Source organism: Boleophthalmus pectinirostris, unplaced genomic scaffold (genome assembly GCF_026225935.1).
Source record: "Boleophthalmus pectinirostris isolate CB_2022bp ecotype Guang Dong unplaced genomic scaffold, ASM2622593v1 HiC_scaffold_20, whole genome shotgun sequence".
Taxonomy (NCBI): domain Eukaryota; kingdom Metazoa; phylum Chordata; class Actinopteri; order Gobiiformes; family Gobiidae; genus Boleophthalmus; species Boleophthalmus pectinirostris.
In genome coordinates this window covers 21,402,148-21,427,698 of record NW_026571153.1, presented here as the reverse complement: position 1 = coordinate 21,427,698, position 25,551 = coordinate 21,402,148, and the positions used below count along the sequence as shown (strand labels likewise).

Genomic DNA, 25,551 nt, shown 5'->3' with positions numbered 1-25,551 from the left:
ACAAGGTGGAAGGTTGATGCTGTCAGGCAGAAGGTACAGGGTCCCAAACTGTAAACTGAACAGATTCAAACATTTATTTATTTATTTATTTATTCATTTATTTATTTATTTATTTATTGTGCAATTAATGCCGTTAATCTGTTAAACTAAGAGAGTGCAGTTAAAAAAAATAAAAAGCTTAGAGAATGTGCAATCAAAACTGCACATGCACATAGGCTTAGGGAATGTGCAATCAAAACTGCACACAGACCTAGGGAATGTGCAATCAAAACTGCACATAGGCTTAGGGAATGTGCAATCAAAACTGCACATAGGCTTAGGGAATGTGCAATCAAAACTGCACATAGGCTTAGGGAATGTGCAATCAAAACTGCACATAGGCTTAAGGAGTGTGCAATTTTTAACAGAATACAAGGGTTTGCCTGTAAAGAGTGACTTAAAGGTCCTGTTGGTGTATCACTTGTGGTCATACTCTTATTTATTTAGGTTCTGTGGTGGATGTTTGTGTGGTGCTTTTATTGTTGTATCCTGTCTTTTGATAAGGCATGTGATCCCCTCTCCCAAGACAAATATCTCCCATGGGAGACGATAAAAAAAGGATTATCTGATTATCTTATTAGATTGTTTTCAGTCTGAGAGAAGAACTCAGCCTACATATGCAGGGTTTGTGTGTTAAACACGTGTGAATGAAACAAAACACAACTCCAGGTATGTTTGTGATGTGCAAACAACATTATAACACAGATGAGAAAATAATGTAATACTGGCCTTTTTAAAGTTTCTATAACCTGCACTACTGAAGCATTAACTGACCAAAGCAAGACTGCCAATCTGCACCAACATCTTCTCTGACCACCACCACCAATCACTCACCACACTGATTCAAAAGTAATTTAAAACCGCTGCCAGATCCATTGCCAGATCCAAAGCCAAATACCTGCAAGTCGGTAGCGAAAAGGCCAAACAAAAAGAAGACAACCACTATTCCACCTGCTTGGCTTGATCCTCTCACTCATTGATGTCTGGCGTGTTTACCCCAGCTTGTAGGCCTATTTATGTGTCTCTTCACCTGACAATGTTGTGTGTGTATGTATGAAGCAGAGGCAAGGGAAAGAAAATGGCTTGGGCCTTTTCATTTGACACTAGCGCACCTTCAAACAAACTACCTAGGGCCCCCGCGCACACCCATAATCCATTCAAGGTAGCAGGCAATTTTCATTATTGACTGGTGAGAGAGAGAGAGAGAGAGAGAGAGAGGGCTGGAGAAAAAGGAGGGATGGAGAGAGGTGGAGGAGAGGGGTTAAGCGAGATGGAAAACAAAAAGAGAATGGGTCGAGATTGGAAGCCGTAAAAGCGGGGGTTGAGAAAATACATAGCAGATAAAGAAAGTGAGCGAGGGGGAGAGATGCGTAAAGGTGGGAGGTGCTATAGGGAGCCAGCACCCAGGAAGTGGTTGTTTATGGGTGACAGCGCTGACATTTACAGAAGTGCAAACTGTCACTTTAAGGCGTCGCCACCCGTGCATGTAAACAGAAAGATTAGAATGGATTTTGACTGTAACACTGTGGATGGCCATGTTAGGGACCAATAAACAGCAGATTTGATTGTTCTTAAGCTTGGCATTTCATGAGGCTTGTGTTTATCAAGTCATATTTAGAGATGCCAATAATTTTACTATTGTATCGTGAGCTTTTAGCCATGTTCTAATAGTGTTACCTCATCAAAAACATACCTGGACTTGTGTTTTGTTTTCACACATTCTTACATGTTTGAGTAATCCTTTATTAGGCTAAATCTCCAAACCTTTTACCTTTAGCAATGTCAGTTCTAGGACTGAAATGATCCAAATGGTTCTAGTGGAGGTGTATGGACCCAATGAAGTGCATTTGGTCTTCAGATAATTTGTTATTAGGTTATTTTTTCAGACCAGAAATTTGTTTTCATGAATGAGGACCTTTCTCAATTTTTATAAATGTTACTGTATGTGTACGGCAACTGTTGGGTCTCTATATATTTTTGTTTCATATTTTTGTCATATACTTACATTTTTCATTATATTATTATTATTAAGAACAATGGAGTGTGTACGCCCATGCACGTGTATATGTGTGTGTGTGTGTGTGTGTGTGTTTTTTTCTCAAAGGCCACACCCACCCCTTGTTTTTAACTAAGTCCTGATGAAGACCAGTTTGGTCGAAACATGTTCGCTTTGACCATCTACATAAACGCCTTTTAACTATATTTTTCCTCGTGCAATTTTTACTTCTTTGGAATGTCTGGATTCCGTTGTGTTTAAAGTTTGTTTTCATACCTGACAGTTTCCACAGTTGACAGTGACAGTTGACAAAACCTATATAAATCAGATGACCGGACACATCACAGCAACATCACGTGACCACTCTGAGGAAGACCGCAGTGAGCATTCGAAACTATCAGGTATGAAAACAAACATTTGATCTGAAAAAATATCCTAATTACATGATGGTGTTTGGAGTTTAAAAACATGGTGGAGCACTTCCTGTATGACCACATGACATCACAAGCTGTGTTTTCTGTTTGAGAGAAGAACTCAGCCATGCAAGATTTGTGTGTTAAAAGCAAGAATACAAATACGTTTAGTAAAAACAGATTAGAAAATAGCAAAATATCAGTCTTTTAATATGCACTAACTTCAAATAAATGGATTTTAAAAACGCAATTTAACATTTTGAATTCTACATAAGCATTTGAGTATATTGTGCATTTAAAACTGGAAAAAATCTGCAAAGCTAGATTCCTTTCTGTATCAGCTTTAACTCTCATACAATATTCTCACTCACTCCTAAATAATTCATCATACTATTTTGAACCACTTTTAAACCTGTAGTACCAAACCAGACTTGAACATTTGACATTATGATAGGGCAGACCTTGGCGCGACACCAATCAGTTCTGACCATGAGCAAAGGAACAGAAGGAAAAAAAAAAAAAAAAAAGGAAAAACCACACCATCCCTGCTCTATGTTTCATCATCTTTAAAGTTGAAAGAATCTTCGTCTAGATCTATGGCGTGCTACAGCCACTTGTCATTTGCGCTTCGACTCCATGTATCAGAATTTAAGAACATGGCAGGTGAAATTGGCAGGGCATTTTGGGACAGGCTCATTGAAATGCAGAGAAGAAGATGCAGAGAAAACCAAGGGCTGTAAGGGGAGGTCTGGCACTCGAAATAAATCTCCCTATGTGGTATATATAATCACACACAGCTTCAGTGTTTAACTTGAGACACCATAGCTACCTCTGAAGTAGTCCACCTCTTATGATTAAATAGCTTCTGTGTGATGTGATGAAGACTGGGGGCAAAACTCTAGTCAGCGGGGAGCATCCTCTGCCTCTCCGAGAACCAGGAAGTCGGAATGAGCCAGAGAAAAGATTGAGATTTGAGTCTAGTTTGAGTCAGCCGGCAGTTTTTCTTCCTTGAAACCGAAGCAAGCCTCTGAGAAATGTGTGAATGTTGTTTTGTGGTAAGTTTTGATTTAGTTTTATCCATTACACAAAAGGGCTGGTGTTATATAGGAGAGTGACAGGGGCAGCCTGGCAGGGGAGAAGAACCTCTTGTGATGTTGACGAGGTTAGCTCCATCCCCCGCTGAGGAACTGTGTGTCATCTTGTACTAGTAACACAGGGAGAAGTGCGGTAAAGATCGTGCCAAATAAGGACATAGCAGAGTTGTTTGTATGCGTTTATTTTATTTTATATCACTGGATTATTTATATTTTTATTATAAATGCAATTGTGGCGGTCAAGTACATTTTGTTGTTTATGTTTTAGCAATATACACATGTACATATACTAAAAATTATCCTTTTAACCCAGAGCTAGGATTGGGCATAAAGCCAAAAAATGATCCAAGACTTCTTTGGAACTAAAAATGTTTGAGTAGACCTGTAACAATAACACATTTTGAAATATGATACTGTATAGTGATGAAGAAAATATAGATGGTAACATTGAACCTAACATTAACACAAAGCAGGATTATCCCAGTAAACCAACTGTTAAATATACTGTATCATTAAAACTAGTAAACCAGTTATTAGTCATAGAAGTTATTTATTCTACCCTGTTACATAAAAATAGCAACAAAAAAAAACTCCCCACTTTTTCAAAGAAATTGTACACATGATAAATACTGAGCCCTAAAGTATTTCATTCCAGCTTTCATATACTGAAGCAGCGGTCATCAAACTAAGGCCCACGGGCCAACTCCGGCCCTCCACGCCCCTTTGACCAGCCCCCCCAGCCCCTGTGTCCCCACCACTTGAACTGGCCCTATGAGGCAATCTTCAATCTTGTCATGGCCTATTTTTGTAGATTTTTTTCAATTAAAAAAATGGTATTTATATGAAGCATTTATATTTATATTTGAATAATTATGACATATTTACATTTGCCGCAGAATTTTCATTACCTGACAAGCTCGAGATCAAACGGTGAGAGTTCTGTAGTGTAGAGCCAAGTTTTCAAAGAACAGGGTACAAACGATTATTTTTTTGTTCAGGGTAATGACTGTGCAGTTTGTCCGATATGTAAAGTAAGTGTGGCGGTTTTCAAAGAATATAATCTGCGTCGTCAGGGTCATACAATTCTGTTATACGGCGTACCCGACCCCGGCCCCCATCACAGTCAGGAGCGATAAAGTGGCCCCCAGAGAAAAAAGTTTGGTGACCCCTGTTGAAGGATAAGTCAATATAAGTAATTATCATGATAGGCTTGGGGTTTCAGCAAATGTCAAAACACTGTAGTTTGTGTTATGCAGCAATGAAGCTACACAAAGTGAATCAGTATGGGGCAATTTTTCCTGCCAGTCCAAAATCGGGGTAAAAAAGTAGGCTTATATCCGTAGGCTTGTTTGGTGATCTTTCAAGGTAGTCTGTTTAAAAAAAAAAAAAAAAAGGAAAAAATCTGTCAAGTCACTCAATAATCTGAGCTTTCCAAATGATGTTTAACATTCACAGCATCACTTCCTGTTTTCAAATCCCTTCCGCTTCCCTTTATCTCCTCCTCCCTCTTTCTCTTTCTCCTACACTTACCGGGATTTAAGATTATAATTCCTGTCTTCTTTTTTCCCTGGCTTTACGACCGGGGCTATAGCGGCTCGAAGTTGCTTCTGTCAGCACAATAAGGGCCCATAATGGATGCTAATCAGTCAGCGAGCGTGGCGGCTATGGCTAGCTCGAAAAAAAAAAAAAAAAAAAAAAAAAGGAAAGAAATAAAGTGAGGGATCAGGGGAGGGGGCTGGCTCCTCCGCTGCTAATCTCAGCTAATGGCTTGTGCCGAGCCAGGAGAGAGCTATATGCACTAATAATGCAGAAAGGAGGGATTGGACGCAAGGGGCGAGGAGGGAGGGAGGGAGGGAGGGAAGGAGAGAGGGAGGGGGTCAGTGGAGGGAGAGAGAGAAAGAGAGAGAGTGTGTGTGGGAGGGGGCAGGAGGAAAAAGAGAAAGGGAGTGAGGGAGAGATGGAGGCAGGAAAGAGGGATCAAGAGAAGGGAAAGGAAAGCAAAGTCAGCTTAAGCACTAGGTTTAATAGCATCATTATTGTGGTGCGCAGACTACGGTTGGGATTTGGAGCCAAACACACACTCACTTATATGAGCAGGTCAATTTAAAGACTGCCCCGCTCAGTACATATAGAGGCAAGAGTGTTACAGTTATTTTAAAAGATTATTGACAGAAACGTCCGTGGTGACCTCAGAGGAAAACATCTGCTTTTATAGGGGACCTGTTGCAACCTGAAACCTGACGGACTGTTACTATCAATAAAATGACAAATAAAAAGCTCTTTACTAAGCAAATAAATAGGTTTGTCTCTGCAGTTGGGAGTCGGTCCATTCATTCATAATGTGAAGTGCTGAAAATCACAAGCGAAGTCTGTGACATTTTGTTACCATCAACATGATCTAATTTACATCGCTCACGGCAACCACTGAAATGCTCTGACAGTCTAGATGGATATTTTCTAAATGCAAAATGGTTTTATCAAAGCAGGAAGAATGAGCCGTGTTGTGATTGGGGCCTGTGCTGTGATTGGCCGGTGCAGTGCAGTTGGCCAGTGTTGCAATGAGCTGTGTGCTTTGAGGGATTGGACGTTTGTCTAAAGGGATTAGCTCAGGGATAAGCAGAATGTTTCCCATATCTGTTTAGCCTAACTGAGCAGAGACACAGCATCAGTATTTGTTTGTTGCCTGGCTCATTTTCCATTTCCAAATATATTTTTATCCTTTTATCCCTTTTTCATCATCTGCAAGGTTATGCAAGCCTTGAGCAGTGAGCCTGAAAGCCTCACAGCAAATGACCGCTGTCCGCTGCTCATGAGCACGGCCCGGGCCTGGGATTGGACCAGCAGGCGCTCTTTTCTCATTACTACGCCAACACACACAGATGGCCACGGCCAGAGCAGGGGATCACATTCATTGGACAGCACCCAATGGGTGAGCCATGAGCCTCCCCACAGTCAGGGACAACAGTAATTGGGAGAAGGAAGCTTGAGATAAATCTGAACCGCAAAGTACGCACAGTTCCTTCTCTATGCTGACAAATGATGATGAGGTACATAAGAATGAAATTAAATGTGTCCAGAGGAATGGCTTTCTGTCATTGCCAACTCAAATCAGAGACATAGCGTGTTTCAACTCAAATCAGAGAGCACATTTCACTTAGTCCTGATAGGGACATTTATCTACATCTGCTCACATTTGAAATCATTCTCACTGAGGGACCCTGGATAGATGATGTGCTGTACATTTAACACTCATTGCTTTACTAGACTGGTCCTAGTCAAAAGCAGCCTGCAGTCCCAGAATAGAAATAGGTCAGGTTTTAGCAGCAATGGAAAAAAAATAAAAAATAGATGTTTTCTGTAGCATGTGAATAAAGCAGCCACACAAAAGTATCCTTTGTGTTTGGGCAATGGATGGGTGACTTACAGTACACAAAGGCCCGTGAAAGTAGGTGAAGAGTATTTGAAAACTGGTGCGTACAAAAGATCTGCCAGAGATTATGAAGCAATGTCCAGAAAGAGCTAGTGAAGGCCAGCTTAGCCTTTGAGAATAATAATAAAAGAGAATAATAATCATAAATAACAATAAGTATTTTTGTGAACAAGAAGGTATGGCAGTGCAATTAATCAAACGTTAATAGCTTCAGTCATTTCTAATTGTCAGTGATTGATTGTAGTATTAGCAGTATTATGCCGCTTTCTTTTGGCTTGAGTGGTAAAGACAAGTCAGAACCCGTTCGTCTTACCCAAACTTCCTTCACACATCCATAACCAAAACTTAAAATTCTCTGACAAAATTTGCATCTGTCTGCACTGTGCACTTTACACCTCCACTCTCTCCATTTGCAAGAATGATTCATGTCTTTTAAAACACCAAACTACCATTCATCACCAAAGACTTCCCCCTGTCACTCCCCTCTGAGATTTCTTCTGTACCTCGAAAAACAAAGCTAATGCTATCAAAAGGGGCTCACTGTGGAACTACGCGCACTATTGTAAACACACATGCACTCCCACCTGCCGAGACTGACTCCAGGCAGTGTGTCAAAGCGCCTGCTCCATGCTTGTTGTTGACATTCAAAAGGTGTAGTATTTTTTATTTTATTTTAATGTTTTTATTGCTGGTTAAAGGTGCATTGTGTAACTTTTTGGTTAGTGGTCCGTCACCTGCTTGTTTCTATGGATATGTCATTGCTCTGCCTGGAACGTTCCGCAGTATGACATTAAATTAAACGGCTCAACCTTACATTTATTCAATTACAGGTGGTTTTATAGCTCCAAAATACCTGCATTCTGACTGTGAGCGGGGTCGCCTCTCCACAGATCCGACCTGTAACTTTCCCTGGATTTCCGTGACGATCGAAAGGTTTAAAGCCATACCGCGAAACGTTCTAGACAAAGCAATAACATGTCAGCCAGAGGTGCAATGTATATATAAATAAAAATAATAAATCAAAAAGTTGGGACATGGTGTAAAATGCAAATCAAAACAGAATGCGTTTTCATATTTTCAAATCTTAGAAAAGTGAATTTTATTTACAACCAAACAAAATAAACACGAAATCAGGCTTTGAATAATTGGATATTTGGAAACACTTTAGAATAAGTCACCACTATTGAGTAGCAATACTGTAATAATCGTAATATAATCACACATATTTACTGGAAAATGAGAGTTATGGCGATAAGAGAATTCATGCGATTTATAATTTCAACAAGCGTTTAATGTAATTCATATTGAAACGATACTTTGCAAATAGTAGTAGCAAACAGTTGAATCTCTACTAAAAGTGCTATTTAAAGTTGCGCTGTGTAACTTTTTGGTTAGGGCTCCGTCACTTGCTTGTTTCCATGGAGATGTCATTGCTCTGCCTGGTATGTTCCACAGTATGACATTAAACAGCTCTACTTTACATTTATTCAATTACAAGTGGTTTTACTGCTGAAAATACTTGGCATTCTGACTGTGAGCGGGGTTGCCTCTCCATAGATCTGACCTGTACCTCGGTTTGGTTTGGTCTCCATGAAGATAGAAAGGTTTAATGTCATACTGTGAAACATTCTATAGCAAAAGCAATAACATCTCCATGAAGAAAAGCATTTGATGGACCCTCCACCAAAAAAGTTACACAATGAGCCTGTAAATGTTTTCTTTATTGTTATATTTACGCAGGGATTATTCAAAAGTGTTACAAGAACGTTCATGAGACAAAATAAAAAACAGGGTGTTGACAGGATGAACAAAAGGCAAAGAAGGTGGTGGTTCTACTAAACACTCATTTTGCAGCTAAAAACGTCCATTGGCAACAGTGGGGTGAGGGCGTAGGCTCGGTATACGGTAAAAGTAGTATAGTCTCTGTTATAAGTATTGCATGTATGGGATGCTTGTGTTGTTGGGGTCCTCGAGCGGCACTGCTTTAAAAACAGGCAAGATTCTGTAGTGGAAATCAGGATCAGGAACCCGTCCGGAAGTCAACGTCTGTGAACATACAAGAAAAGAATCCAAATATAAGCATTGCGTCTTTATTTATTTGACATTTTTACAGTGTCTCAAGTTTTTGGGGGGGATTAGGTGTTAACAAAAACGAGAAAGTTTGAAGTTTGTTAGTTGGTTTGGTGTTCTATGTGACGACAATGCACAGGTTTCATTAGGGATGAACCGATTCGATACTGGTAGCTGGATATCGGCGCTGATACTGAAAGATTTGCTGGATCGAATATCAGCTTCCAAAAGTCTGTTCAGCAGATATCCTGGTCTGTAGTGAGACTATTTCCTGGTCTAATTGGCCCAGAAATTCTCATAGTTTTAGAGTTATTTTTATACAGAGCTGTTCTGTAGTTACTTGAGAGACAAATAACAGAAACAAAACAGATCCAAATGTGTTAAGCTATTTTATTGTTTAAAGGAAATAAGTGCTGTATTGGTTGATATAAAGTATCGGCAGATTCTTAAAGCTGTGTAACTTTTCTGGTAGAGGGCGCGCCAGTTACTTGTCTCCATGGGGATGTTATTTCTTTACCTCCACTATTCCAGTATGGCATTAAACTTTTCAATCTCCATAGAAACAAGAAGGAGACGCCAGTTTACAGATGAGATCTGTGAAGAGGCGACCCCACTCACACTAAGAATGTGTGTTTTTACAGGTATTTTTGAGCAATAAAAACACCCAGAATTGAATAAATACATCCCTTATAATTTTAATGCCATATTGTGGAACATTACAGACAAAGCAAGAGCATCCCCATGGTAGCGGACCCCCGACCTGAAAAGTTACACAAAGCCATCGTATCGAAATTGGTATCTGGAAAACAAACAAAAAAAGAGCTGGATCAGTGCGTGTCTAGTTTTCATGATTCATGTCTGCACTCTTAACGAAACATCTGTAATCCATCATGGCCTCCTGTTTGTCTGTCGAGTTTTTTCGGTCCAGCTCCTCATTTGACCAGAGAATGAGTGAATGTTATCATTTTCCGTGCCCTTGACCCACAGACAGACCGCGGCAGATTGAGAAAAAGATGGAATGAGCGGACGGCGCAGAAAACTCGATAAAAAGAGAGGAGAAGACAAGCTGCTTCTGATATGAAAAATAGTAGTACACAATAGACACAACAGCGAGTAGTGCAGAGAGGAGTTTTGTCAAGTTGAGAAAATTGTGTTTTAAGGATGTACTGTGTAACTTTTGTGGTGGACCTGCTTGTTTCTATGGATACATCATTACTCTGCCTGAAATGTTCCACAGTATAACAGCTCAACTTTACATTTATCCAATAAGAGGGGATTTTATAGCTCTTAGATACCAGGAAAATAGAAAGGTTTACTGTGAAACATTTCAGACCAAGCAATAACATCACCATGGAGCAAGGCATTTGACAGAACCTCCAACCGAAAAGTTACACGATGCACTTTAAAGTTAAATGATCAAGTTAAAATGTAGAGATGTTAGTTTGCATTAGTATGAAGATCTAACTTTGACTACAATTAGTATTACTTTTAATCCAAGCTCAAATCCAAGCTCAGTTCTGTTAGCTCTGCATGACTATAAGCATTTTAACTGCACTCTTCTCTTTTTACACTTTTTATTTATTCATATGTATTTATTTTGTCATTTTAATGCCTTTATATTCTGTAACTTTGAATTACTCGTGTGCAAATTGTGCTCTACAAATAAACTTGCCTACAATGACAACTCTAAGTATTGCGCACTTTACAAGCCCAAAAACACCAGTCTGGATTTAAAGTAAAGGTCAGATTGTTCAAAGATGAACTTTGGGTCACTGTGTCACCGAGTAATTTGTCCAGTGGTTGTTTTTGTCTTTTTTGTCATAAACTTTTAAAATGCAGAGCCTGTTTACACTTAAGATAAACATGTGTTTCAGAAGGCAGAGCTGACTCGTAAACTATGCATTGTTCTGTGGCGTGTCATTGTGTAAAGTACATAGTGTTCCCTTTGCAAATATTATAACTATACTACTATATGCAAACATTTAAGAATCACATGCACTACCAGTCAGAATTTTGGACTACTCTCTACATTTGAGATGCATACAAAAGATATCAAAAAGTATATATCAGTGTTTCCAAACTTTTTAAAATGGGGACCCATATTTTAAAAGTCACAAATCTTCGCGAGTCAAGTCAATAGACATTAGCAGCCTAGCCCACATTTGTTTACATTTTACAGAAACAAAACTCAAAACCTCAGGGCTAATTTGCATAAACTAACTATAAGTGAAAAAAAAAAAACTTGCTCCTTGTCAGCTTCTCTTGGACTAAAGACAGAGAACGTGGAATATATCGGTTTGATTTGAGTATAAGTACAACCAGAATTAATACATAAGGCGCACCAGATTAGAAGGCGTACTGTCGATTTTTCTGAAAATTCAGGGATTTTAAGTGCGCCTTATAGTCCAAAAAATATGGTACTCAAGTTTTAAACTATGAAAAACAGTATTCAGTGTTTTTCACAGAAAATTGTTTAGGCAAGACTGTGCTGCTGAAAAAATTAGGACGGGGGTGTGGAGATGTATATTGCAAACTTACATGTAGATCGTGACAAGGCAACCAACAAAAAATCCCTGTATTTAGGAAACAAAAGTATAAATGAAGGCAGATGAATGGAATTATGTAACAATATAGACATTTTATAACCAAATCCTCCAATTATCACTTTTGGTTTATTTATCATATATTTGAGGTCTTCTATATGCATCTAAAATGTGTTAGTAGTAAGACAAAAGTAAAATAAATAAATAAATAAATCTACAAATGAGACAGTGAGTCCAAACTTTTGACTGGTCATGTATGTTTAAGAAACTTTTGACAGCGTAGTTTTAGTAGACACTGTGATTTTTTTTTTTTTTTTTTTTTTGTCATTATATTGTCTTTTAAATGTATTTTTTCTTCTTTTTTTTTTTTTTTTTAAACTAATAATCACATAATGAGACACTGCGCCTGCGCTCCTGGTCATACACAGTCCAAGCATGCAGCCATCAAACAGGACTTTAACCTCTGTGTCTGATCCTACGACCTCCAGCTTGTAGATGGTTATCAGGAAACACGCCGAACGACACGGAATTCGAAACATGTCTGCAAAGTTTGAAAGCCCCCAAAAAGTTGCTTAACATTGCCACGTTTTATCTCCCTTTCCCTTCACTTTTTGACACTATCAGGTGATCTAATAGGATTTGGGTTTGCACACACGGGCACGCACGAGGCCCAGGCACACATCGCGTCTGATCTGACTGGTACTGAGGTGACACCCCGCTGGCTGTAACGCTCCAGCAAGGTCAAAAAGGCGACTGCAATTCCACGGGCTTTTCAACCACGTTCACTTGTCTTTTGGGGCAGATTAAAGACCCTCAAAAACAGCCCGTGACAAAGAGGATGTCAAAACCCAATGTCACCCGGACACAGAGAGGAATCGGTAATTGGAGAATAAGAGAGGAAAGTGTGGAGAAAAGATGACATTTTAAAGGGCCCATATATATTTTTATAGATATTTTCTTTATATCTATGTTATAATGTTGTTTCCTCATTACAAACGTGCCTGGAGTTGTGTTTTTGTTTCATTCGCACATGTTTAACACACAAATCCTGCATATTTAGACTGAATTCTTCTCTCAAATATCCACTTTATGATGTCATATAGTGATACCGGGAGTGCTCCACTGTGTTTTTACACTCCAAACACCTTCACTGGAATCATTTGGTTGATTTCAGCTCTGGAATTGCCAAGCTCACCTAAACAAAAGGTTAAACGTAGCTGTAAATTTGAAAACTATCGCTTCGTGACATCACAGGGTGGAACAGAGCGTTATGAGTTTTGGAGAGGTTGACATGCAAATAATAAAGGATTACTCAGACATGTGTGAATGACACAAAACACAAATCCAGGTATGTTTTGAACAACATTATAACATGTCTCACAGCTCACAAGAGTCAATTTTGTGTAATAAATAGGACGTTTAAGTAAAAGATCATGAAATTTTGCAAATATCTGAAATAATAGATGAATCAAACCAGGATTAAAGCGGATTATATCAACTACAAGTCCTAACATATACTTAACCATTACTTGACTAGCACTACCAGTGACATCAAGCAACAGAAAGGAATGTCAGTGTTAAGTACTTTAATTGCTACTTGTCATGTCACCACTCTGACCCAACCTCAGTCACATGTTTTTGAAGATGAGTGTCAAAAAAGCCTTCGCCAGCTCAGCGCCAGACCAAGACTAAACCAAATTCCAACTAGAACTAGACCAGTCAAGACTAAACAAGGATTAACACCATCACTATAACAAATTGTGCAATTATTATGAGGAGAAACCTTGTGATTTTGTATTATTATTCACAATAATTGAACTGTAAAAGTCTTAACCCACGCTGTCTACCTTTCTGAATGATGCAGGAAAGTAATTGTGACTCAGGCAGCCAGACTAGACTGACTCAAAATCCTTATTTTGTCTTCTAAAATGGTCAGAGTGATCATTCTTTAGTCTCTATTTGACCCATGTGTATAATCCCAATTTTGAAACTGATTTATTTTGACTTAGTGAAACGTTTCATTTTTATATTTTTAATTTATTTTATTCATTATTATTATTATTATTATTATTATTATTATTATTATTATTGTTGTTGTTTTATAATAATAATATTTTTTATTATTACTTTTTTTTTCTTGTCTTGTGTCTTTCTGTGTGGGTTATGTTAAAAGCAAATTACCATACTGACATCTTAAACACACGAAGATGAAAGCAAAACATTACTAATCACCAAAAAAAAAAAAAGAAAGAGGCTCCTCCCCTTCCACTGCTGCATCCCCCATTCGGACCCCCAGCAGCTTTAACATATGGCGCTTTAGCTGCTGCTGCTGCTGCTGCTGCTGTATGCTGCATGTCTTTCTTCTCCTATAGCCAAAGGCTCTAAGAGGCTCGCACAATTTTGAAACGCCGCTGATGTCAAAAGAAGGAATAAAACTCAACTGCTCTCACCATTGCATAAAAGACGCTCTCGTCATGCCCCCTATTTGTTGAATGTTGAAAAGAAAAAGTTGCCATGAGTCACTGAAACCCCACTAACTGCTCTATGCCAAAGAACGGACAGAAGAACGTAATATGAATAGGGGGGAATATTTTAGAGTAATTTCGCGGTTGGAAAGCAGTGAATGAAAAAAAAGAAGAAGGCAAGTGCACTTCGAAACACAATGCTGCTTCTGTCCCAAGGAGGGACACCTGTTCGTTAAAACCAGCATGTAGCTTTTGTCCAGACGTCTCCTGAAACCTTTGCAGTGTTTTAACAAAAAAATCTCACAAATGATAAGGTGACGGCCTCTACTTATCCTTCACTCCGTCTTACCCATGCTGCATTCTTTAATTCCACACTTCGTAAAAAAGCAGGCTTTGTAGAATTGCAAAGAGAGGGGAGTTCAAGAGGGGCCAAGGCACAAGATGAAAGGGTAAGACTGAGGGCAAAGCGCCACTTCAAAGCCCATCGGACAATGACTTTACTTCTTTCTCAAACTGAAATTACGTTTTACTTCGAAACAGGGCACTTAAAAGAAAATTGCGAAAATTAATTAACTTTTTTTCCTCTTAATATCCGCTAAGTAGGTGCAATGAGCACTTTAATATAAATGCAACAAAAGGACAGCCTAATGAAATCTTTTTTAGTTAATTTACGGAAATCATGACAAAATTACATTTTTGAAGAACTGAAATAAAATATCTGGTATAGTTTCAAAATGTGTCAGACTAAATTCAGTGAGTAAAACTTAGGATAATTAAGGTCAAGGTCGTTTATTTAGAACTTACAGGTGCACTACGTAACTTTAAACTCTGAATCTGCCACCTGTTTCCATGGATACACTTGAAATGTTCCACAGATAATGCCACCAGGTCAGGTCATGTTTGTTTAGTTTATTTTTTTTTTCATTTTTAATACATGCATAGATACAAATGAATAGATATGTTTGATGCTATACCGTGGAACTTTCCAGGGTCAACAATAGTTTTTTTTTTTTCCATGCAGAGGCGGTGCTACCATTAGGCAACAGTAGGCGACCTGGAGGGGCCCCCAACCAATGGTCCTCAGTGCCAATGGCCAAGGCCTCAGAGCAATTTGATGTTTTATCAGTATGACATTAAATGAGAGTAGAAAACACCATCAAAATAGTGTCTGATTGTCAAATCTAGTTTAACTGTCAAAGCATCCCCCCCAAAAAACAAAAATGTAATTGTACTAGCAAAAACATAAAACTACTTTCAGCTCTGGTCATCTAGTAAGCTGCCTAACTAATAAGACAAGTTTCCAGTCCACCATATTTCAAATAAAGATGTTTGTGTCTCAAACAGACAAATAAAAAAAAAAAAAAAAAAAGTGCATTATAGTGAGGGCCCCAAGCTCAAGTTCGCCGATGGCCCCCAAATTGTTAACTCCGCCACTGTTTCCATGAAATCTTGCAGGTGGCTGACCCATTGCAATGAAGGATGAGTCAAATGCAGAAGATATTATAAAGTCTAAATGTACTGTGCATAAAACCTTGTAAGATTTGCGGGCTATGGAAGTCTGACATGTTTTTCTCGCATGTCATACAGTATACCTGCTGTCTGAATAGATTTGGCTCTGTGACAAATTCTAGCAGCGGTACTCACTTGGGACCACTGCTATCACAATCAAAACATAAGCATCACATTTACAGCCAAGCAAACCGAGACAAAGACCTCTATTAACAGTTAAAAGGTCCTATACTAAAAAAAAAAAAAAACTACCTGGAGTTGTGTTTTGTCTCAGTCACATTCACATTTTCATTCGTATTGAAGTAATCCTGCATTGTAAGTCTGACTAGTGACTTGTAATGTCATGAAGCAGTAGTTTTCAAGTTAACAGTTTTGTTTAGTAGAGATAAGAAGTTTACAGTTAAAATGATCCAAATGATTCTAATGAAGATGTATGGAGTTTAAAAACGCACTTCCTGTATTACCACATGACATCGTAAGGACATCGAGTGTTTTCTGTTTCAGAGAAGTAGCCTAAACATGCAGGATTTGTGTGTTAAACATGTGTGAATGTAACAAAACAAAACTCCGGGTTTGTGTTTGTGATGAGGAAACAACATTATAACATAGATCGGAAAATAGCGTGACACGGCTCCGTAAAACAATATGTCAGAACTGAAATTGTTGATATAGGCTATTGTGTTGAATAAGAGATTTCCTGATGATTATTTCAGCGTCAGATGAAAAGCCAGATTTCCATTCCTGTCCACGAGTCTGTTTGGGTTAAACGCTCGACCTCTGACCTCTCACCTAATACTTTATTGGTAGATTGACTTTTCCTTGGCCATTTGGATACATGACTAAATCCTACCAGGTTCATCCAGATGGTCACTATCTCGCATATACGACGCCACATCTGCTTTTGCTGCTCTGCGCCTTTAATATTTCAAGGTTGTAAGCCTAATACATGCGTGCGCTGGGACATTCAAATCCACTTCAAAAGACGAAGGGCGTGTTTAACCTAGAAAACTGGCAATTCTTTAAAATAGTTGATTTATGAATTTAACTGATTTACGTATGACCAGGAAATACAGCATTACAATCATACCATACTCCATACGACTGTACAACAACTCGCCCTTATGTCCCTGATTCCTACTGAAAATAAAGGTAAAAACGTAGCTATTAACTAGAAAACTACCACTTGATGACATCACAAGGTGGAACAGAGCATTCTGAGTTTTGGAGATGTAGACAGACTAATAATAAAGGATAATGCAAACATGTCGGAATGTAACAAAACACAACTCCAGGTATGTTTTTGAAGAGGTAACAACATTATAACATGACTTAAAGCTCACAAGAGTCCATTTTGTGTAGTATAGGACCTTGAAATTTAGGATCATGAAATTTTGCGTCATTTAAAAAAATCTAAAATATATGAAACAATAGATTAATAAAACCAGGATTAAAGCGGGTTACTGTATATCAAGTCTTGACAGGAATTTAACCATTACTTGTGTTACTATGCAGAGGTGGCTTGGACTGAGTCATTATTTTTAGAATTTGAGACTTGACTTGATAAAAATGGACTAAGATTTGGGACTCGACTTGGACTTGAGGCCTGTGACTTGAGAAGACTTGAGACACACTTTTAAATATGATTTCTTTCTATTCTGACCGTAATGATTCACACTAAGATCTTGTCAAGACATTTAAAAAGGAAAAAAATAGCTCCAACTCTTATATAAATACTCATATATAAATACAGTATGATTTTTTTTTTAAGTAAAATTTATCTTAAAATTCATATAAATTGCAAAAATCTAAGATATATTTGGTACTTTGGTTTAAAAACTTGAAATGACTTGAAGCTCAAAGCAGATGACTTGGGACTTTGGGACTTGGGATTACTTGAGACTTGCAAAACAACGACTTGGTCCCTCTTCTGTTACTATGTATTGAAAACTGATAGTTGAAGTCAATATTAGTCAGTATTTATCGTGACAGGCCTACATAACACTGAGAACTCTGAGTGTTTGAGAAAATAAGGACAGAGCAGCTGAGTAATTTATCTTTGTATGTTAGTATCCGGGCAAAAAGAAAAAAAATAAACAGCAAGTGATAAACTTTGACACTGCGTTTCTTGGCCAAGATGTTACAATTCTTTGCTCGGCGTGTTCCCTGGTCAAACCATAAAGAAGAATTATCCATAAAAACTATTCTAAATGTACAATATTGTTTAAAAAAATGATCTGCAATAAATAAAAAGGAGCATGAAGCAGCTTAGTAGTTAGTTTGTATCTATAATGAAACATAGACACTTCAGTTAATATACAAAATAACCAACATTTTTCAAGTACAAGTACCCACGATAAATACTGACCCACAAAAACAACTATTGCATCTATCACGTTTTGCATGATGGTGCTTAGAAGAATAAGAAGAAAAGAGGTACTGCGGGTGGTTTATCTTATATCTTTATCATATCTCATCTGTATGTTTGCAAAGTAAAACTCCAAATGATAAACTCAGAGACTGCATTTCTTGGCCGAGATGTTGCAATTCTTTGCTCGGCGTGTGTTCCCTTTCTGTGCGGTCCTCACATCCTCTTCTTCGTCTTTTGTACCGTTGACACGCTTGTACGTTGTGGGTGCCTTTTTTTTCGGTAGTGCTATGTCATGATCAATTTAGCGCTCGGCACATGACGGCCTCTAGCGCCTCCGAGGATTTGAAGGACTTTGTGTGCAATCCTCGGCTCCCTGGCTTTTCTCTCACTCTCCCTCCGTCTCCCTCTCTCCAAGATACAAAACGGTCATTTGTATTCTTATCCCACTGTGGAGTGAGATTGTGGCCTATAGCTTCTGTCTCTCTGGCGGTAGGTTAAGGAGGAGAAGGGACAGCTAGCCGTGACTAAAAGTGGCATCTGAGAAGGTATATAAAGCAGCCAATAACTGAACACTGAGGAGTAGAAAGAGTTATAATGTTAGAATAAGTGGATCAATGAGTAAATTTAGGCTGGTTAGGCTGGCAGAATATAATAGGTTGAAAAAGACTGGATAGCAACGTACAATACAATGTTGTTATCCATTAGGAGTAGGCCTGGGGATGGACCGATCTAGCTTTTTCAGTTCTGACACCAATTCCGTTGTTACAGCTTTAAATATTTGCCATTACAGATATTAAATGATACTAGTGTAGTGTCTGAAAACAGCATTTCTTTTTTTTAAGCAAAATTAAAACAAGACAAAGCTGATCCAAATGTGTGATGAAGCTATTATTTATCTCTCAAGCAACTAGAGAACTAGCCTGATTCATCAGCTGGTTTCACTTTGTGGAAACCGTCTGACCTCACAGCATTAGAATGTGCTCGCTCGATGATAGGCAGGTACTTTTTAAATTGAACCAATCGCTGCTATTTGGTTGTGACGTATATAATGCGCCACTAACGGGGCTAACTGGTATATTAAGCTTTTCCCAAATCCCGTAGGAAGAAGGGCAATAACATTTTTTCCCCTTGATAAAATTCACCAAACATTCTCTTTGTTCCGGCACTAAATCCTCAATTCGCTGATTGGCTGGTGCCCAGATTCACGCAAACCATCTAGTGCATTCTGATTCCTGACTTAGTCGCTGGAGAGAAATGAAATTGAGCGGAGGCACTAGGTGGAGCCAGCCTGGCTTCTACAGAACAGCTTTGTATAAATAAAAGTTCTAAAACATCATGAGACTTTCTAGGCGACTACGACCAGTAAAAGTCTTATTACAATTTATCTCTCCAACCAGGATATTTGGAAGCTCATATCCGATTCCATCTAATTTTTCAGTATCACACTGATATCTGATACCAGCGTCAGATCCTTGCAACCCCAACTAGGTCATTCAACAATATTGAAGTTTTGTGTTCCATTTAAAGTTGAATCATGTTTTGTTTTTGGATTGGGAGTGGTGTTCTAGGTCTTGACAAACCAATGCAAAGCAGCAGGAGTGCCAGTTGTACCTAAACAAATACCAGCCTTTACCTCACAGTGTAAAAGTACTGATACCCAGAAATGAAAGCATCAGATCAAGTTTTTAAATATAAATTAGCAAGTATCAGTCCTTGTCAAAAGCATCACTCCAAAAAGTCTTTGTGTAGTTCCTGTAAGTTCAAGGTGACGATCAGATCAACTTCCTGCTCCTTTGTTAGCTCGCTCCCGTGTTTTGCTTTGTGTTCAGGTGTTTGTTCAGACGTGAAAGATAGAAAAAAAAAAGACAGAAAACCTAGTGAAGCATTCTGCAAAAAACATCAGACTCAATCAGCGCTCATTTGTTCGGAGACTGTGAGATAGCGAACTCATTGCCTGCACATAGAAACACCAGAAAGTGGTAAGGGGAAATGTTGTGTCTCGTTCTCCACAGTATATTTGTACACCTGCTGCCAAAAAACTACTATTACTACATGTACTCTGTGTTCTTTGGTCTGAAGTCTCTCATTATTTGAGCTTAAAAAGGCCCCACAATGGTCAGACGGCTCTCTGTAATGAGCCGAAAAACATGTCCGCTAGTTTCCTTTTGCACTCCTCAAAATATAGTCAAATACTAAATAGCTAAGGTTAATATTTCACCAGAGCGGGGAACAGGCTGTAGAGGAAGTTTGTAATTTCACAATCTAACGTAAGCAACGCCACTTCAGCCAAAATATGAGTTTCTGCTTGAGTATGCAGTTTGAAGCCATTGGCGAGGCTGTGGCTGCTAGTTTTATATTTGTGTGTGTGTGTGTGTGTGTTGCATCTTAACAAACTCTGGGTCAAACAAAAATAAAACAAAAAAGAAGTTTAGTCAAAGTCAGGACTATAACTGATCTTTAAGAATCCAACATTCAAATCAGTATAAAACAAACCAAGCCAAAATATTGTTTCTTTGAATGCTGTTGGTACCACTCAAGTGAAAGAAGAATTCTATTTTCTGATCTTTTTTAAATGTTAATTTCTCGTCAAAATCATACCTGAAGTTGTGATGTGTTTTATTCACCCAAACCCTGCACATTTAGGTTGAGTTCTTCTCTCAAACTGAAAACCCTGGTCCACCCTGTGATGTGGTAACGCAGAAAGAGCTTTTAGTGTTTTTAAACCCTATACACCTTCACTAGAATCATTTGGATGATTTCGGCATTGGAATTGCCCATCTTTACTGACTGGAAGGTAAAAGGCAAGGCACAATTCGTACACAAAGTAATTCAAAGTGCTTTACAGAATAAGAAATATATTAAAACCACAATACAAACCAATAAAAACATAAATAACCTTAAACCTTAATCTTAAACTAACAAACTACCACTACATGACATCACAAGGTGGAACAGAGCTGTGCAGATGTACACAGACTAATAATAAAGAATTACTCAAACATGTGTGAATGAAACAAAACACAGCTCCAGGTATGTTTTTTTATATAACATGGCTTAAAGCTCGCAAACAAGAATCCATTTTGTGTAATATAAGGGCTTTAACTATACCTCATGAGTTCTCTCCCCCTCTTTCTCCCTCCCTCCTCAGTGTGATTTTATAAGCACCTCGCATGCAGCCCTTGCGTGGAGGCCAACAGCAATTGTATAATGCAGTTTGCTATAAAAATCTCCCTCATGAAAGGCACCTGCTATTAATGAAACCGCTGAAGCAAACACATTCCTTTGGCTATACGAAAAAGAAAAAGTGTGGACACACACCTGCCTTGTGCTGTGGTAACTTTTTGTAATTTAAGGGCATTAAGGAAACGTTTAAGATTTGGTGGGAGGTCCGTCACTGTCTTGTTTTTATGGTCATATTGTGGAACATTGTGATAATTAAATGGATTTACCTTGCATTTATTCAATTACATGTGGTTTTATCGCTCAAAAATACCTAGATAAACAGATTGTGCCTCTCCAGAAATCTGACCTGTAACTTGGTCAGATTTGGTCTCCATGAAGATAAAAAAGGTTTAATACCATACTGTGTAGTAAGTAGATGGCAGACCTTTCACTAGAAAAGTTACACAATGCAACTTTAGTAGCCACTGCTTTCCAATTTGCGAAACGAACGTCAACCTGATTTATACGGAAGTTGGCCTGTCACAATAAATACTATATGGATTTATCATTCAATATATGTTAAATGGAACAATAATTTTTGAGAGTCAGTATTTATCGTGGTACTTTTTCTTTGTACTAGCAGGCATCTTCTTGTTATTTAAATTTTTGGTTGTAATACAAAGAGATCTGAGCTGCAAATGGTTGAATAAATGATTCATAGATACAAACTAAAGTGTGTTAATTCAGCTATTTATTTATTAACGTTTGCGTCTTTTAACTATATCACAAATTTTAGAATATTTTTTGTGTATTTATTGTAAGTGGCATGAATTATTTCCAGTGTTATAGTTTATTATCTACATTTTCTTCAGCAATACGTATATCCTCCTTCTGAATGTGTTCTGGTGACAGGCCTGTACAGAAGTAGGTTTTCAGACATAACTGGCAGCTGTGTTTCCTATTTGTCTGCATTATCTAAGTAGAGCATTTACAACTGTGTGTCCAATGATTATCGGATACGGCCGCAAGCACAATCTGAAGCCTTGTTTAACGGATTGCAATCAATACGTCATGTTATGTTTGCCAGTGCTGCTCTCTTCCCATAGCAGCCAATCAGCGCGTGTCCCCGGGTGATTCACAGTAGCATTACAGCCAATATTTCAATATGACAAATATTAAGCACGTTTATTTATGTTTATTTTAAAGGTGCATTATGTAACTTATTGGTTGGGGGTGAGTCATTTGCTTGTTCCTATGGAGATGGCATTGCTCTGCTTGAGATGTTTCCCAGTATGACATTAAACAGCTCTACTTTACATTTATTTAACCTGATGGTACAGAAGTATAGCCAGACTGGAACCACCTAGTGCCTCTGCTCAATTTCATTTCTCTCCAGAGACTAGGTCAAAAATCGGAATACACTAGACGCTTCGCAAAAAACCCAGAAGTTCAAGTAGTGGAACTCAGATTCATTTGACCACTGATTCATTTTCAATCTGTTAATGAGAAATATACTGCCAAATATACATATCTAATTGTAACAGATTGTGATTAAAGGTACACTGCGTAACATTCCTGGTGGTGTGCCCGTCATCTGCTTGTTCCCATGGAGAAGTTATTGTTTTGCTGAAAATGTCCTACAGTATGGCAAGCACAAGGCCAAGTTACAGTCAGATCTGTGGAGAGGCAACCCGACTCACAGTAAGAAAAGAAATTCAACGTAGATACTTCAATACCATGAAGTAGTAAAAGTTACAGTACATAACAAACCTTTAAAATATAATCGTTCATATTTTTATCTTTAAGGTGCACTGTGTAACTTTTCTGGTGGAGGGGCCTGCTTGTCTCCATGGAAATATTATTGGTTTGCGTTGATTATTTCAAAGCATTGCAAGTTCAGGCACCAGCCAATCAGCGAAGAGTGATATATTCAGTGTTGTGATAAAAAGTACCCGCCTACTGTCAAGTGAACGAAATCTAAGGTTTGTACGAAGTGAAACGAAGTAAAACCGGCTGATGAATCAGGCTAACAGAAGTAGGCCTGTCACAAAAAAACTACTATATTGATTTATCATTCAATATACGGCAATATATCATTTTTGAGAGTCAGGATTTATCTTGGTACGTTTTCTTTGTACTAGTGGGGATCTTCTTGTAATTTTTATGTACTATTTTTATTCATTAAACGGCTCTACTTTACATTTATTCAATTATAGGTGGGTTTATAGCTTGCAAATACCTAAAAAAACAACCATTCTGGCTGTGGGCGGGGTTGCCTCTCCACAGATCTGACTTGTAACTGTCTGTCTGACGAAGACAGAAAGGTTTAATACCATACAGTGAATCATTCCAAACAAAGCACTAACGTCTACACGGAGCCTCCACCCGAAAAGTTAGTCAAGTTTATTCATTTTTTTTATTATCATATAAGTCGTTTTACATTTACAGAAGCTACTGGCAGTGAGTCTGTTCCTACCGGATCAGGTTAGACTACCATCAGTAGATTAAAGCAGAGAGACCAGCTATGCCTCTGTACGGTTAGCTTAAATTACTGTTTTTGTCAATGGAGTCTGGCAGCTTTGAAGAGCGCTTAAGGGTTTGTGTCTGTGTCAGAAATGACTGTCTGGCAGCCGGCTACAGCACAGGAAATAGCCCAAAGTAAGGCGTAAATTCTATGTGGTTTGCAGCTGTAATACCCCCCTAAAAATCACCAAATCCCTCATTTCCTGAATTTATTTGCTTGGTTAAAATGTGCAAACCATATTTTATCCCAATAGAGCGCCGCAGACTGGGCGCACTTACACTAATATCGATATATATACAGCAAATAGTATGTAAAATCCTCCGAAAAACATGTCTAGATTTGCTTTTTGTTTCATTCACGCATGGTTGAGTAATCTGTTATTATTATTCTTTCTACATCTTCAAAACTCAAAATGCTCAGGTCCACCTTGTGATGTCATGAAGTGGTTGTTTTCAACTTAACAGCTACTTTTTTACCTTCAGTTCAATAAAGATCGGCAATTTTGGCTGAAATTATCCAAATGATTGTAGTAAAATCATTCTTCTATATTCTTGTATTAGCGCATGACATCACAAGGTGGAACGGCCTGAAGTAAGGAGTCAAATGTATGTGGTTTGCGGTTGTAATACCCCCCTAAAAATAACCAAATCTCTCATTTCCTGAATTTATTTGCTTGGTTAAAATGTGCAAACCATATTTTATCCCAACAGAGCACCTCAGAATGGGCGCACTTGCACTAATATCGATATATATACAGCAAATAGTATGTAAAATCCTCAAAAAACATGCCTGGAGTTGCTTTTTTTTTCATTCACACATGCTTGAGTAACCCTGTATCATTAGTCTGTTCACATCTCCAAAGCTCAAAATGCTCAGGTCCACCTTGTGATGTCATGAAGTGGTTGTTTTCAAGTTAACAGCTACCTTTTTACCTTTAATTCATTAAAGATTGGCAATTCCAGGGCTGAAATTATCCAAATGATTGTAGTAAAAGTGCATAGAGTTTGAAAACACAGTGGAGCACTTCTTGTATTACCACATGACATCACAAGGTGGAACAGCCCAAAGTAAGGAGTAACATTTATGTGGTTTGCGGTTGTAATACCCCCCTAAAAATAACCAAATCTCTCATTTCCTGAATTCATTTGCTTGGTTAAAATGTGCAAACCATATTTTATCCCAATAAAGCGCCACAGATTGGGAGCACTTGCAGTCATCCATCCCAGGCATTCGACTTTTGTTTAAATTAGAATTCTTGTCACTGCTAGCTGTTAGCCGGGGTAATTAGAAAAGGGAAACAAACATCATTAATAACCAGCACAAAGTTGTTTGCAGTCTGAAAGCAAGAAATTAAAAGAAAACCTGACCTCCAATAGAGCACTGCCTTCTTTTGTTACAGAATTAACCAACATATCTATTCATTAGCTGTGGAGCCCTATGGCCGAGAGAGTTAACTGAATTTTGCTCATATGAAAGAGCAATCCACACTTAAAAACATGAATGAATTAAATTTATTATCACACATGAGCTGCACAGAAAAAGGCAAATAATGTTTTTTCTGTTTCTGTGTTATTTATTTGTGAAAATTTCAAATTAATTGAGATCCAAATGAAAAAGAGAAAGTCCCACAGGGTGACGCTGTTAATAGTGGAAATCAGATTCATTTGCCCACTGATTAATTTTCAATCTGAGCATTTCTGTTAATGAGAAATATACTGCCAAATATAAATATCTGAAAAATATCTTAGATTGTGATTAAAGGTGCACTGCGTAACATTCCTGCTGCTTGTTCCCTTGGAGATGCTATTTTGCTGAAAATGTCCTACAGTATGGCATTAAACTTACAATATATATCTCTATGTAGACAAGCACAAGGCCAAGTTGCAGTCAGATCTGCGGAGAGGCGACCCAGCTCACGGTAAGAAAAGAAATTCAAGG

General features: G+C 38.2%; 1 protein-coding gene across 3 annotated transcripts in view; it reads right to left on the bottom strand.

Moving 5' to 3' along the window:
- pcdh7b (protocadherin 7b) overlaps window positions 1–25,551 on the bottom strand; it is a 208,937-nt gene that overhangs the window by 137,933 nt on the left and 45,453 nt on the right. The window contains exon 2 of one of the 3 annotated variants that reach the window (XM_055156723.1): window positions 8,516–9,018. The exons of the other annotated variants lie outside the window; for them this stretch is intronic. Coding sequence (XP_055012698.1) covers window positions 8,899–9,018 — 120 coding nt within the window. The 3' untranslated portion in view covers window positions 8,516–8,898. Of the gene's footprint in view, window positions 1–8,515; window positions 9,019–25,551 lie in introns of those variants that run through there. 3 annotated transcript variants of the gene reach the window in all.